General features: G+C 46.8%; 1 protein-coding gene across 1 annotated transcript; it reads right to left on the bottom strand.

Annotated features, from left to right (window-relative positions):
* Positions 1–3680: 3680 nt before the first annotated feature.
* Positions 3681–8507, bottom strand: NEFM (neurofilament medium chain). Its single transcript, XM_069801056.1, has 3 exons — positions 7405–8507; positions 6927–7051; positions 3681–5636 (listed from the first exon to the last, which is right to left on the bottom strand). The coding sequence occupies exons 1-3, from the start codon at positions 8464–8466 to the stop codon at positions 4262–4264; spliced, it is 2562 nt and encodes an 853-aa protein (XP_069657157.1). The 5' UTR covers positions 8467–8507; the 3' UTR covers positions 3681–4261.
* Between the last annotated feature and the right edge of the window lie 6383 nt (positions 8508–14890).

Here is a 14890-nt window from a genome sequence, read left to right as displayed (position 1 = left end):
AGATACAACAGCAAACACACTCCTCCTTGCAGTGTATCTCTGTCCGATCCCCACTCCTTATGTTATTTTTAATGTATTGCAGCTAAAGGAGAGATTTCACGACTCCACGGGAAACGTGTGAGTCACAGCCATGGCAATGAGCTGCGGAGAGTGACAAGCTGCAGTGACCGTCCAGCCTGGTTTGTCACCCCCAGTCCTGCCTTGCTGCTAAGGTAAACTGGTGGGAGGGAGGATAGAAGCGTGCGTTTGCGTGCTGAAATGCTCTCAGGGTTGTGGGGATCCTACTGCCAACACTTGTTTTACCTTTGGAAATCCAGAAGCTCCCTTTGACGCAATGCAGTAAAAGCAGGCAGAGGGAGGCACGGTAGAAACTTTAACCCAAGTTGCAGCTGCAAGTAAGTAAAGCCACGAGTCTGTTCCTGAATTTTCTCCTGCTATTTGGGCAGACGGTGTCTGGATCAGGCCAAGGTCTCATCACAGGGAAGACAAATACAAGGAGGTCCTGAATGCTTTTCTTGAGATACACACACACTCGCACTCAGCAAGAGGAAAACTTCTACAGGAATAATATCCAGATTCTAGGAATTTACCTTCTAGTAACTAAATAATTGACAATTCATCATCTGCTGCCTTCCTAGATTACTTAAGGGTAGTTTAATCCCGAGCAGAGAAAGAAGAAAGCCCGCATGCGAATGGAAAAAGCACAGACCCTGATGCCTGGAGAAAATTCTAGTGCCTGACTCAGCTCCCTGGCAAATGCAACCTATTTGTGTTTTGTAACACTTCCCAGTTTGTTTCCACCTGGAATTTAGTTCTGGGATGCTGAAAATCTCTTAATTGTAGCATCTCCACATCCCGGTATGGTAAAAAGATCCTGGTTTAGAGCCCTCCAGCTCCTGAAGTCATGGGGGTCTTGGTAGCCCACCTTAAATAAGATGCATAAATCTTCACAGGAACTTCCTTTAATTATTGTTTTTCCCTTCATGGAGTCTTTCGTATTGATTAATGAACTTCTTTGTCTGAAAGTAATTAATCCCTTCACTGGTTATGCAGAGTCTGAAGAAGCAATTGGTGCAGAACAGGCAAATAACATACTATTTATGCATCTCTGCCCCAGAATTATGCTATCTTTTGAAACTGTTTGATTGCAGATGTCAGTAGACAAAACCTCTTGGCAACATTAAATGTTAATCAGTTCTTATAGTTTTATAAATATTTAGAAATGTATTAACCAGTTGCTTATTTCTCTTAGGATTTGATGGAAACATTTGCAGTGGGAAATAGGCTGAACTCAAAATCTATTTTGTGTGTTAAAGCAGAGAAAAAAAAAAAGCAGTTGTGGGTAATAACTAAGGGCTGCAGTATGTTTTTGGTGGAAAAGCAGGGGAAATGAGGATATTTTGAAATACAGCGTGCCAGTGGGTAGCCCAGGAGTTTACCTCCCATGCAGGCGATGCAGTGAATTCCCAAAACCATTCAGGAAAGTCAATGTAACCTGGACAGAAGTGTTGATACAGCCCCTTTGCATAAGAAACCGCAATCCTGGTTGGACTGCTGATGTGCAAGCAGAACTAAAACAACACAAATAATAATCTCTAGGTCCTTGTAGCTGTATCTTACTGGAACTGAAAAGAAAGCATAACATGAAAAATAGCAAGCCAGTTTGGGATCCCACCTGCACCTGCGTAAGCCCACGTTAACAGTGTTCTTGAGTCTCCCACTGACATTGAAATTTAATTCACTGTACAAAGTGACCCTTCTTCATCTCAATGCTGAAGATGCCTGACTTTCTATGCTGAGGGGTGGTAGCCCACTGGCTTTGCAGTTTGTGACATTTTAGCAGATTCTAGAACTTGTTTGGAACACATAAACAGAAAGTTTTATGTTAAATATTGGTCTCTGCTTTAGTTTTTGGGTTTAGTGGTGGTGTTCTCTTGAAAATTTTGATTAAACCCAAGAAAAAAATCATTTCAATGCTCACAAACCAGTGGGCATTTCTGCATTTTACCATCACTTGGTGCAAACACTTACTGACAATAGATGAGTGTGCCTGGGCTACTTCTTATTCATAAAGGTACAGTTATTTTTATGTCACCTACACATGTAACTTTCACAAATAAGCTCACTACAGAGAAGCTGCCATTTAATTTGCTAACTCTGCTATAATTAAACGTCACTCAAGCAGCAAGCTGTTGAGCACAGACTTCCATTATTGATATCAGCAGGAGAAACATTCATTACTTTGCTACACAAAGACGCTCGGATTTGAAAGGCTTATCTGCTGTGGACTTTTTACAATTTCTCTGGTGAAGAACATGCAGAACCCTTTCAAGTAAAAACTACTTGATCTTCAGTTATTGATAGGGAAAAGAATTGGAAGGCATATGCAAATCATAGATCTTGATCAGACCCCTAATTAGTCAACAGATTTCAGTCCATGTACTGAACCCAGGCTTAAAAATTATTTGCATTTCTTTGCTAGTTATGGGAGGTAAGGCCATAGCAGTGCTCTTCATTTTCCTTTTGAAATGCCATGGAAATAAACACAATATTAATCCCATAATAAGACATATTAGTTATCCAAACTGGATAACAAACAGGGCCCTCCTCTTTTCCCCTTTGTTTCATTTATCTCCATTTATTTTCCACGTAGTGGGATTTTAGAGGGCCCTTTAATTGGCTTTCTTTTTAATAAAGCCAACCTGGAAGTGGCAGTAGACATAGGCCAACGTTCAGAAGGCCTTTCTATTGGAAATTAAAAAATGCTTTAATTTGGTTTTATCTCTCAGTCATACCAGGTATAATCTGAGCCCTACCCAGCCTCAGTTCAGACTCTGGAAGGGTCTCATTTCTACAGCTATTTTCAAATGGACAAATATGTAAAAAATGAGTTAGGAGTATTTTTGATACATGATACCAGTATAATCTCTGAGACAGTTTCCTTTTTCCAGGAATTTATTTGCTCTCAATTTTGGAATTTTGTGTTTAGAGGCAGATTGCACCTGTTGATCATTTGAGGCAGACACTTGATAAGGATGTTCCCATATAGTTAAGGCAGGAGGGGAAAAAAATAACCAGAAGCTATCCCATTTTGATGAACACATGGTGTCTTGGTTGAGCTTATTTAATGGGTCTCTGCACACTTAAGTGACAAACTGGTGTCAGAAGATAGCCTGTCTGTGAAGCGGTCAGGGTATCTTCACAGGAAGATCAAGGAACAATCTAGAAATTGCCACATCTTTAAGGCTCTCCTTACACATTGAGGCTAGCACACAGGGAAGAAAATTATACTTGCAGCAGAGTTTAACACTTTTACTATGAGCAGGATTGCTCCAGTAAGTGATGTTAGCAGCACATGGCTTACAGACCTCCCCCTTGCTAGCAAAAGCAATTGCAGCCCCTCTAAGCACCTAAAGGCCGTGCAACAGAATTCAACAGATTCCTCTTCACTCTGGAAAGCATGGGCTATGGCTCTTAAGTATTTGCTTAAACCAGCTCAAGTATTTGTGTTATGTTACAGGAAATTGGTTCATCATACCCAATTCAAACTTGCTTTCTAAATGAGGACACTAAGGAAAAACTCAAGCAACTTTTCAACCCATGCAACTGCATTCCTGTTCAGGACAAAGTATCGAACTTCAGGGAAGGATTGGAGTTGGAAAAAAAAGTCACCAGACAAGTCACATTTTCAGTATTGACCTTTATTGAGCAAGAACTGCTGTGACTGTTTTACATCAAACAACAAAAGGTTGCATACTGTGCATGTCAACTAGGTTCTCCCAGGAGCAAAAAGTCCACCCTAATTGCACCAGTGAGGTAAACATAATTATTTATAAGTAGCTTTTTTTAAGGCTAGGAGAGTTCTGGTTCTCATGAATATTCTATTACTGTTTTCTGTTTGTTTTTGGCTCAGTTGGTTCTTTGCATAATACATCTTAAGTCATTCCTCAGATATGTCCCTCCAACAGCTCAGGAAATTCAAAAGCTTCCTTTGCACATTTCATCTCATGCACTATTATTAGTATTATTTTTTTTTTAGATCCCCAAGCTCTGTGGAGGGAGTACATCTTGAGCCTGCATGCATTCCCCCCCCCTCCCCTATATTGCACAAAAAAGTAAAATACTGTGTGTCTGGAGCCTCCATGAGAGAACCCGTTCTGCTTTGAAGCCGTCACTCACATGCATTTTGCAGCTGTCATATGGCTTAACCTTTTGCACCAACCCCAGCTCTTTAATTTTTTAAATTTAGCTATGATTTATTTTATTCGGTCTCTTTAATCTCTTTTACTATGGCATGTGAAGTAACTTTCTCCACTTTCTTGGTGGACACTAATTTCTCCTCAAAGCTTTCTTCATGTTCCTCTACCTTCTGAGTGACCGTCACCGACTTTGTGATATATGTGGTTGTACTGTCCCCACCTTCACCAGTGATTTTCTCTGCTTTTTTGGTTACTACAATTTTCTCACCCTTATCATCAATTGGGCTCACATCTAGGCCATTGGTGACAACTCCCTTGTCTTCCTCCTCAACCTCCTTCTCTTTGGATTCCTCCGCTTCCTTTTTCTCCTCCACCTCACCATTCACTGCAATGTCTTCTTTCCTGGACTCCTTCTCTACCTCTGCACTAATTTTTGTTACCTTTGTGACAGTGATGGTCTCCTCCACCACAGCCTTTTCATCCTTGACCGGCGAGGCCGGCTTCTCCGGAGAACGGGGCTTCTCTGGAGTGGCTGGCTTCTCCGGAGAACGGGGCTTCTCTGGAGTGGCCGGCTTTTCTGGGGTCGCCGGCTTTTCCGGAGAGCGGGGCTTCTCCGGGCTCGCCGGCTTCTCCGGGGTCACGGCTTTCTCTGGGGTTGCAGGCTTCTCTGGTGTCGCAGGCTTCTCCGGGGTCGCTGCCTTGTCTGGAGAGGTTACCTTTGGTGTGGCAGGCTTCTCCGGAGATGCTGCTTTCTCTTCCTCCTTGGCTGGTTTCTCAGCACCTTTCTCCGCCTTTGGTTCTTTTCCTGGTTCTGCAGCCGTTTCTTTCTGGACAGCCTTGGCTGGCTCCGTTACAGGGGATTTAGGGGGGGATTTAGGGGGTGACTTGGAGGGAGGGCTTTTGACCTTCTCTACCTTTGCTGCGACCTCTTCAGCTTTGCCCTTGGCCTCAGCTTCTTCCCCCTCTTCCTCAGCCTCCTCCCCTTCTTCCTTTTCCTCTATTTCTTCTTTTTCAGAGCCGCCTTCTTCCGCTGCATCAGATTTTGCAGCTTCTTCCTCCTCTGCTTCCTCTTCCTCCTTTTCTTCCTCAGGTGCAGCTGCTTGTTCTGCAGCAGCCTTCTCAGAAACAATTTCTTCCTCTACAGCTGCTTCTTCTGCTTTTTCTTCCTCCTGTTCTTCTTGCTGGGCCTTGACTGCCATTTCTTCTGCAATAGCTGCGAGGGCATCTTCCATTTCAGACTTTTCATCCTCTACCTTTGTCTCTTCAATGATTTCTTCTACAAACTTGTGCTGGACCTTCAGCTTTGGTGGTTCAATTTTTGTTTTCTGAATTTTAGTGGATGCTATTGTGACAGATGGTTGTCTGTGCGTGAATATGGGTCCAGTAATGCTTCCAGAGAAGGCACTGAATCTTGTCTCTTCGCCCTCCAGTAGCTTCCTAAGGGAATCAGAAGGAGGAGAAAAAAACCCAAATGAGCATGGAAACCCAACATAAGGGACAGCTATTAGAATATTTCTCTGTCAGCAGGATGAAACCAGTTTGTGTGTGGAATATGCCAGAGCCAATCAGCATAATCCATCGCTCACAGCCCCAGTTCAGCTTTCCTTGAATCATCTCTTTTGCAAAATTCATATTCAGCAAACAGCTTTTAGCTTGGTTTGCATGTGGCAAGTGTAGCACCTTCAGCTGATCAGTTGAAATTTATCCTTAATCTCAAAAAACTTTATTATGGCATAAGTCAGCACAGCGTATGGCAAAATAATTAACTTGGTAAGATGTGTTATGACTCAGGCAAACTGAGACTTTGACACAGCCAACAGACCCAAATCAAATATTGTGGCTGAGACATTCAAAGCCAATTAGACCATATGTCCTAGTTCAATAGTTTGGGCATCCACCTTTCTTGTGCGGCTATGAAAACTGAAGAGACTTTTGTTCAGCTAACTTTGGCAGCAAACAGCTACAGACCCTAGGGTTTCTGTGTGTTTGTCTGAACAGCCTCAGGAGTTTAAGCAGATCTGGAGATGGGTGCGGGGGTCGTGGGGGGGATGTGTGTGTTTTTATTTTTCTTACATTCAAATGCATGTTTTTCATCTAAGCCTGTGACCCAGAAAAATCAGCAGTTCTCCGATGAGAGTTCTGAAGTGATGCAGAGGAGACTAAAAAAACCTGCCAGGTGATGGCAATAGCAAGCAATGTTCCTGCTCCAGATTAGAGTGGATGCCTTTAAAGGAAAGTTGAGCAAGAAAAGCAAAAGTGATTGTGACAAGCACATTAGCACTCCTTGCTTGAAACCATGATCAAGCAAGTGCACTGTCTCTCTCCAGCGATAAAAGGAAATTCAAGTGACAAGCACCGCCTGGTTGGCATACGCAAAGTAAACAGGAATTAAAAATAAGCTTGTCTTTTGCTGCGTCTTCTGCAAACAAGGGCAGAATGCGGCACCAGGGTGCCACCGCACTGAGTCATGCTATCCTGTGCCCACTGAGCTCGCCGGGAGCTTTGCCACTGGTTACCGGAGAGCCGGTGACTAACGAACTTTGATTTCTTACTGCAGACGCCCCTTGGGTCTGCGTAGATTTTAAAGCGGTTGTAATTTAGCCAAGCTCTAATTTTACTTGGATTCACCGCATGCAGATATTTCTTATCTGTGGTAAAGCTTCCCAAGCCAGCAGCATCTGCAGTGCTATTAATATTCCAGACACATCCACAGTGATCCTACTGTACCTGTATGCAGCAATTTCAATATCCAGGGCCATCTTGACATTGAGGAGGTCCTGGTATTCCCTCAAGTGACGAGCCATTTCCCACTTTGTTCCTCTAAGCTCGTTCTCCAGCTGATGAATCGTGTCCTGCAACAGAGACGCAGAAAACCTCTGTGACACAGACACACGCTTCCCACGGAGCCAGCACAGAAAGAAAAGTTCTCAACGGGGACTTTTGGAAACTCTTTCTGCCACCCCGGGAGGCAGTGCCAGGGTCAGAGCAGGACCCACCCGGCTCCCATCGCCCTCCCCAACACCTCCTGGCCCTTGGGGATCCCAGCGCAGCTGGCGGTCCCTCCGGCTCCCCCCGGCACGCATCCCTCACTGCCGAGCCGGTACCCGGCCACCACCACCATCCCATCCCCTGACCCCCGACACTTCCCCCCCTCCCTCCCCGGCCCGGACGGGGCTCGGTGCAGCCCGGGTGGCCTCCCTGCTACCTGGTAGGTGGTGAGGTCGTTGTTGTGGCGCTCCTCGATGTCGCTGAGCTGCCGCTCCAGCGACTCCTTGGTGCCGCGCACCGACTCCAGCTCGATGCTCTTGGACTGCAGCTGCCGGCGGTACTCGGCGATCTCCTCCTTGGCAGAGCGGATGGCCTCCTTGTTCTGCTCGGCCGCCTCCGTCAGCTTGGCGTAGCGGCACTTGAACCACTCCTCGGCCTGGTGCATGTTGTGGTCGGACTGGCACTCCAGCTGGGCGCGGATCTCCTTCAGCGCCGTGGTGAGGTCGGTCTTCAGGTAGTCCTTCCTCTCCACTGTGGCGTGGGAGGCCTGGAGCTGCGCCAGCAGCTCGGCCACCTCCTCCTCGTGGTTGCCCCGCAGGAAGGCCACCTCGTCCTGCAGCGACTGCACCTTCTTGTCCAGCTCCGCCCGCATCAGCGAGGCCTCCTCCATCTCCTTGCGCAGGGCGCGGATGGTGGCCTCCGTCTCGTCGCGCAGCCGCGCCTCGTCCTCGAAGCGCTCCCGCAGGCGCTGGATGTCCTCCTCGATGTGCTCCGAATCCAGCTGGATCTGAGCCTTCTCGTGGCTCACCTGCTCCAGGGCACCCCGCAGCTCCCGCAGCTCCTGCTCGTAGGCATCGCTCAGCTGCGCTCGCCCGGCGTGTTTCTGCCGCAGAGCCGCCAGCTCCGCCTCGATCTCCTTGTTCTGCTGCTCCAGGTAATGCACCTTCTCGATGTAGCCGGCGAAGCGGTCGTTCAGCCCCTGCAGCTGCTCCTTCTCGTTGGAGCGGCTCAGCTTCAGCTCGGCCGCGCCGTTCAGCAGCGAGGACTGGCTGATGTCCAGGCTCTCGCCCGAGCTCAGCACCGTGGAGCCGTAGGCGGCCCGCGGCCCCCCCACGTTGGAGCGTTTGTAGGAGGACGACACGGTGCTGCCGGAGCCCCGCGACCACGACTGCGAGCGGAACCCGCTGGACGGGGAAGCGCTGGCTCGGCTGTAGGTGGCCCGGGTCTCGGTCACCCGGCGGTACGAGGGGTTGCCCAGGGGCTCCATCGTGTAGCTCATGGCTGGGTACTCGGGGGGGTAAAGGGGATGGGGAGGGGGGGAAGAAAAAAAAGCGGGGGGGTTGGATAGCGGGCGGCAACGCGGCGCTGCTCCGGCCGCCGCCGCCCTTTATATAGCCCGGCCGGGCGGGAGGCGGCGGGGCGGCCCCGCACACGTGGGCGGGGGGCGGCCGCCCACCCCCCCGGCCCTGCCCCGGCTCCGCCTCCCCCCCCCAGCCCGCCCCGCCTCCCCGTCCTCGCCTTCCCCTCTCCTGCCCCGGCTCCCCCTTCCCTTCCCTGCCCTCCTCCCCGCTCCCCCTCCCCGGCCCCCCAGCCCCTGATGCCCCCCCCAATGCCCCCTCCCCGTTCCCCCTTTCCCCTCGCTTCCCCCGCTCCCTCCCCCCCTTCCCCTTTCTCCGTTCCCACCGCTCCTCCCTCCCCATCTCCCATCCCCTTCCCCCTTGCCCCCGCTCCCCCCCGCTCCTTTCTTTCTCCCCCCCCGCTCCCCCTTTCCCCCGCTCCTTCCCTCTCGCCCCTGCTCTCTTCTCCCCCCTCCCCGGCCATCACCCTCTCTCTTTTCTTTTTTCCTTTCTTTTATTTGCTTCATTTCTATTTTCTTTCTTTTATCTCTTTCTTTTCTTTATTTTCTCTCTTTTTGCTTTCTTTGCTTTTCCTCTTTTTTCCCCCTCTCTTTTCTCCCTCTCCCCCCCACCCTCCCGCAGCGGCCATGCCGGAGAGGACCGCGGTGCCGCCACCGGGCCGCTGCCGGGGGGGGGGCGGGGGGGGGGCGGGCGGCGGAGCAGCGCTCGGCGGAGCCGGCAGGGTAGGGCCCGGGGCCGGGGTCTGGGGGCCGGGGTCGGGGGCCGGGGTCGGGGGCCGGGGTCCGGGGTCCGGTGCCGGGGGCTGCAGCACCACGGACAGCTCCCGCGGGGAGCGGGGCGCGCCCCGGGCCGCCCTGCAGCCGGGGGGGGGGGATGAGCGGGGGTCCCAAGATGCATCCCACCCCCGGTATCCCCCCCTCTTTCCCCGGTATCCCCTCCCAGACCACCTTCCCGGGAGGGGTCTGCCATTTGAAGGTCAATAGCGGGCAGAGCGGGGAGGCTGGGTGGGTTCCCGGGGCTGCTTTGCGGCAAGGAGAGCTCCCTGCAAAGGCTTTGGGGTGGGGGACAGGAGCGGGCGGGGGGGGGGGCTGCAGGAGGAGGCTGGATGCAGCCTTTGCAGGGCTGGAGCAGCCGGGCAGTAAACAAGAGTTTGGAAGACCCCTCCGGCATCCAAAATCCTTGATCTTGATCCTTCTTTCCCTCTCTTTCTTCCTCTCTTTTCCTCCCCCCCCCCCCCCATTTTAATCTAATGCTTGGTGCATCGCTTCGAAATAAATTCTCCTTCCTTGAAACCTTGTTGAGAATTATGTTTACGTGGTACAGTATACTTTGTATGGGTTGCGTTGCAGGGACTAGCTACCACCCAGACTTCGAACTCCTCTTGGATGGATAACGGCTACATGGGCAATTGATTAGTAAGCTGCAAGGAGAAATTAAAAAAAACCCTGCTGGTGCTAGAAAAAGCCCTGCTACAGCTCCCATTGCAAAGCGGAGGAACGCTGAGGGGGGAGATTTTAACTCCTCTTTCAGAAAGGTGCAGAAAAGGGTCTGCCTGTGTTCAGCAGTCTGTGAATTTTTAAGCAGGTAATCTTGTTAACAGGCAAAATCCATCTCAGAAATTGCCTGCTTGCCTTTAACCTGGGACATACACAGCTCCTGGGTTTGATGCTGCTGTGCCTCCACTGTGGAGAGTTAGCGAAGTCTGAGGGACAGGGTTAAACTTTGCAAACCACATGGAGCATCGTACCTCTGCTGCTGGCTCATTAATATGATGCTGTCATAGGACTGCAGCACTGCAGTCAGTGGAGAAGTCAGAATTACCCGAGGTATCTGCTGAATTGTATTTGCAAACATAGGCAGTTAGATCTACTGTTTAACCTCTCTGGAGTTTTATATGATGAACATGGAGAAAAGGTTTCATTATAATTGAAGCAATCACGGATTCTAAATCTGTTCTGTTAATTTTGCTGAAAGTTTTCTCCAAAGACAAAAAGCATCCCTTTGGATTTAATTGGAAGTCAAAACAAAATTACTGTCTATTATGGCATTGTGTTTCCTTTTAGGGAAGAAGATACCTTATGATCTGGTTTATTTATTACTGCTTTTTTCCCTCTTAAGTAGAGACTGGGAGGGGGGAACAGATCATGTTTTTATACCTATGGAAAACTTACTGTAAAAGAAAACATATGGTTAACAGAGGTGGTTGGGAGTTTTTATTATCCTTTTAATCTTCTGAAAACAAGTGAATGGTGTTGAACAGCAAGTAAGGAGGGACATACTGAACTTTGTGATAGAGCTCCCTTTCACTAAATACCTTGATGCATGGATTGTTTTAAATCTATCTACCCAGTATGCAAAATAAATTGCTGCTTTATAACCAAGCAGTGATAGCATTTGACTTATTCCTTTAATATTGAAATTCAAGCAATGCCAACTTTTATAGAATGCAATAATTTTCATAATACATATTGATTACCTTAAAAATCAGGATATTTAGATGAGAAGTTTGCATCCACAAAGGCATTTACAAGCACATACAGAAATCCTTTGGAAATAAAATACGTTGTTTTAATTTAAAACACATTCTTGCAATGTTCGTTTCTGAGCTATAATCAGATGCAGGTGGACAGTACTCCTGCTACGTTACCCTGAAGGTGATCTGAAGGTTAGAATGAGTCAGGGAAATCAGTCTAAAATGTTGCCTTATTTCTGATGAGCAACTAATCCCTTTTTCTATCAATATCCAGTTTGGAGATTTTGAAATGCAGACTAATATTTCTGCTTATAGAGAACTTTTTGCCTCAAAGTTTAACTAACAAGCGTTGCTACTGTGGAGCAAACAGCAACCTGATGTCTCAGTCTTTGAAGCAGAAGAAGGGAAGGAACAGGCACTCCCACAGAAGCGAAAAGCAGCAGCATTGATTTTAGTCTTGATTATACACTATTGACAAACCTGCATTTAAGAAATACTATGGGAGGATGAGACAGAGTTCTGCATCTTCCTTAAAAAAAAAAAAAAGGAAAGAAAATACAGAAGGTCGAGTTGCACAACAGCCTGACTGCTTCCAGATAAAAGAGTTTAAAATATATCCGATGATAATGAATTAACTTGAATATCTTTAAAAAATTATTGAACTGGATGAGTAGAAGAAAGGGGGATTTTGAGTGGGTTTTTCATGTTATAGAGAGACAGTAGAATGAAGACAACTGCACAGATAATACAATGCAGTTGGTTGGAACTATAAAAAAATATTTATCAGCTTGAAGGGGGTTTCTCTTGGTAAGTGGCTGCCTGTTTTTAATATAAGCCTGATCTAAACTTAAGCTTAAGCAACTTAAACCTGAATAGGTCTTAGTGATATCCATGCAAGGAGGGCAAACAGTAACATCAGAAGGAATTTTGTCCGAGTGAAAAAAAGAGTAAGGGAATCAGAATTTGGTCCACTTTTTATGTCCCACACCACAGAGTAATGTAAATAGGTGTGACTCTCCGAGCCAAGGAAGTTGTACCGATTTTTGTCAGCTGAGGACCTTGACATCCTAGAACCTTATTTGGTCACCACAAACTTATCATAAATAATGGCCCAGATAATCAGCTGGCGTCAACTGGTCTCATTCCAACAGAGTCAAGAGAGCAAGGACGGACATTTCAGTCCAGCTGAGGATATGTCCTAATAATATTTATACGGCGACAGCTATGGAAGAAAACACTTAGATTTATGCACTAAGGGCCTAGTCCTGTACGGTGCTGGATGCTTCTTGAAAAACTCAGACTTGCTGGGAGCAGTGGTGAGGCTGAGCAGCCTGACTAATGCAGCTACGCCAGGCTTTTTGATATCATGCCACGGCATAAAATACAGAGGTCCTACTGGGGAATGATGGTGCTTTGAAAACAATTTATGTTCATTTTCTTAGTGTTCTAAACTGGACTTTCTCAAGACAGAACTGTAACACAGTAACATTTTCCTAACATGTCCCACTTTTCATCATTCCCATTCAGCCAGTGGTCCTATTTCAGGACCTTAAATCAAACATTTCCAGACACTCGCATTATTTTCTTCATGCAGAATTGCTTTGTGTTGCGTTGGAAGATAATATACTTCTGAAAACGTGGTCCTAAAGCAGCATTTGCATGCAATTCACCAGTGAATGAAAATTTCTTGCAAATTCCTACGGAGCATCACTGAGCTCATTGCTGCTTTCGCTTTCTTGGATTTATTTGCTGCAAGAGCAGTTAAACGTACAGACCTAAGTTGCCTTTGGTGTCCATACCAAGAACGATTTCACAGCTACAGGTGTACTTCAGTCACTTAGTAACTCCAAAAAGCCAAACGTTTACCGTACCACCTACATTTTTCGGTGGTGTTATCCTTGCATTTTTAAAACACTGCATTGCACACTGATTTTATAACGTCTGTAATGCAATGTTCTCTTTCATGGCCACCTCCTGCCTTGTTTCAAAGGGCCAGTTCTTTAGCTTGTGTGAATTCACAAAGGAGCAGAATGCCGAATTACTCCAGTGAAGGACTTAGCCTAGAGTCTTATGATTAATAAATGAAAGATATTCGAGAAAAGTATCAGATCCCGCTATAGATTACTGCAGCCTTCTCTGGCATTATATGGGACAATGGCATGCACAAGGGTGAGAGGGAAAGGGAGAATTTGTGCCTCCATCTCCATGACAGCTATTCACATCTCCGATTTTCCACAGATATATTCAAGCAACGTATTGAATCCTTGGCCAGCAAAACCCCTGTCCAAGCTACTTGAACTGGATGTTGAACTCTGTTCCACCGCTCCTTTAAGCTGCTCTTTGACCAATTAACTATAGATGTATGATGAACTTGCTATGTGAAAAGCAGATTCAGCACACAAACGAACTGTGACCCTTCTTAATGACAAGACTTCTGAAGCGATGGCCATGTACCTTAGACAGATATTGGAAAACTTGGTTCCTAACAGAGAATTGCTTTGTAGATTCCCGTACCAGAGAAGCCAAAAACTGACACAGCAGAAATAAGACTGCCTAGAACAGCTTTTTTTAGGTAGAAAGAGTTCAGAGGTGAAGGTTAATGGAATAGAATCAGAAGCAAACTCACACCTACTCAAGAAAAGGAATGAGCTTCAGTGAAGACACTGAGCCTCAGTTTCCTTTCTCGTACTTTTCTTCTATATCATCAGTAGGAGGCAGCTCTGATGCTATGGCCCTGTTATAATGCCAGAATGATGTAGATGGGTTTGGGTGCAGTACTGGATTTAGATCCTCTGCCTGCGTATCAGAAAATATTGAAAAAATGTAGCAGCTATAAGACCGCTCTAAGGACTTCAATCATAATGACGCTTCATGCCTTTCTGTTAATATTACAGTCTTTTAACCACAGTGGTAGCATTTCATCACCGCCAGCTTTATCCAAGTACCTCAGTAGAATTAACGTGCATGCCAGCTGGCAGGACTGGATCCAGGTGCAGCATAAATGAGTGCGGAGAGTGTCCTGGTGCTTCGGGTGGCTATTCAACCCCAGTGAATATCCAGCACAGCCTTTGATGAGACTGGACTGAAAAATTTATCCCTGGACTGAAAAAAGAGTTCAGAACAGAGATACATCATCAGGGTTTACATGGTTTAAAACTAGTTTCAGTGGGTTGCTGCAAATCAGTTTGTCAGAGAGAACTGGAGTTGATGGGGCGGTACACGATGGGGGAGTCAGGGTATTGCTGTACATTTAGAGGTATGTGCCTGGGATTGGAATAGCATCAGGTCTGGACATTACAACTGAGGTCCATTAGCTTAAATTGCCTCGCCTGTTTGGTTAAAATCCAAATCAGAGTTTCTTGATCTCATGCCAAACTACATGCTGAATTTCACATGTGACATCTTCTAAAAGCTTGTAACTCGAACAGGAATTGTATGCCGCTGAGGAAACGCAGTCTGCAGTAACCTGTCATCTGTGGTCATAACTTTGAATTGTAGGAGTAGTAGGACGGCAGAGGAGTGAAATGGGATCGTACGCTGATGTTCTCTAATCAATAGTTAGGAAATGGTTGATTTCAGATTTTCTGGTCTCTCTTGGAAAATTTGTCTGTATTCAAGGTATTAAATCACACAATTCTGCCTTTTGTAGAACCGACCAATTCAGGCACACAATAGACCAGACACTGCAAAGGCTTGGCTCTGAGCTACAGCCCAGGCAAAGAAAAACTCAAATTTAATTGGCTTAGATGAAAAAGCAAAGGAAGTAACATGGCTTTGTTCCCTTGATGCTTCTACGCTCTGCTTGATTTATGGCTCACTGGTCATTTTTCCTATGTGTAATGTCTGATGTTTCAAACTGAACTATCCTGAAA

This window comes from Haliaeetus albicilla, chromosome 13 (genome assembly GCF_947461875.1).
Source record: "Haliaeetus albicilla chromosome 13, bHalAlb1.1, whole genome shotgun sequence".
Taxonomy (NCBI): domain Eukaryota; kingdom Metazoa; phylum Chordata; class Aves; order Accipitriformes; family Accipitridae; genus Haliaeetus; species Haliaeetus albicilla.
This window is presented reverse-complemented; position numbering and strand designations above follow the sequence as displayed.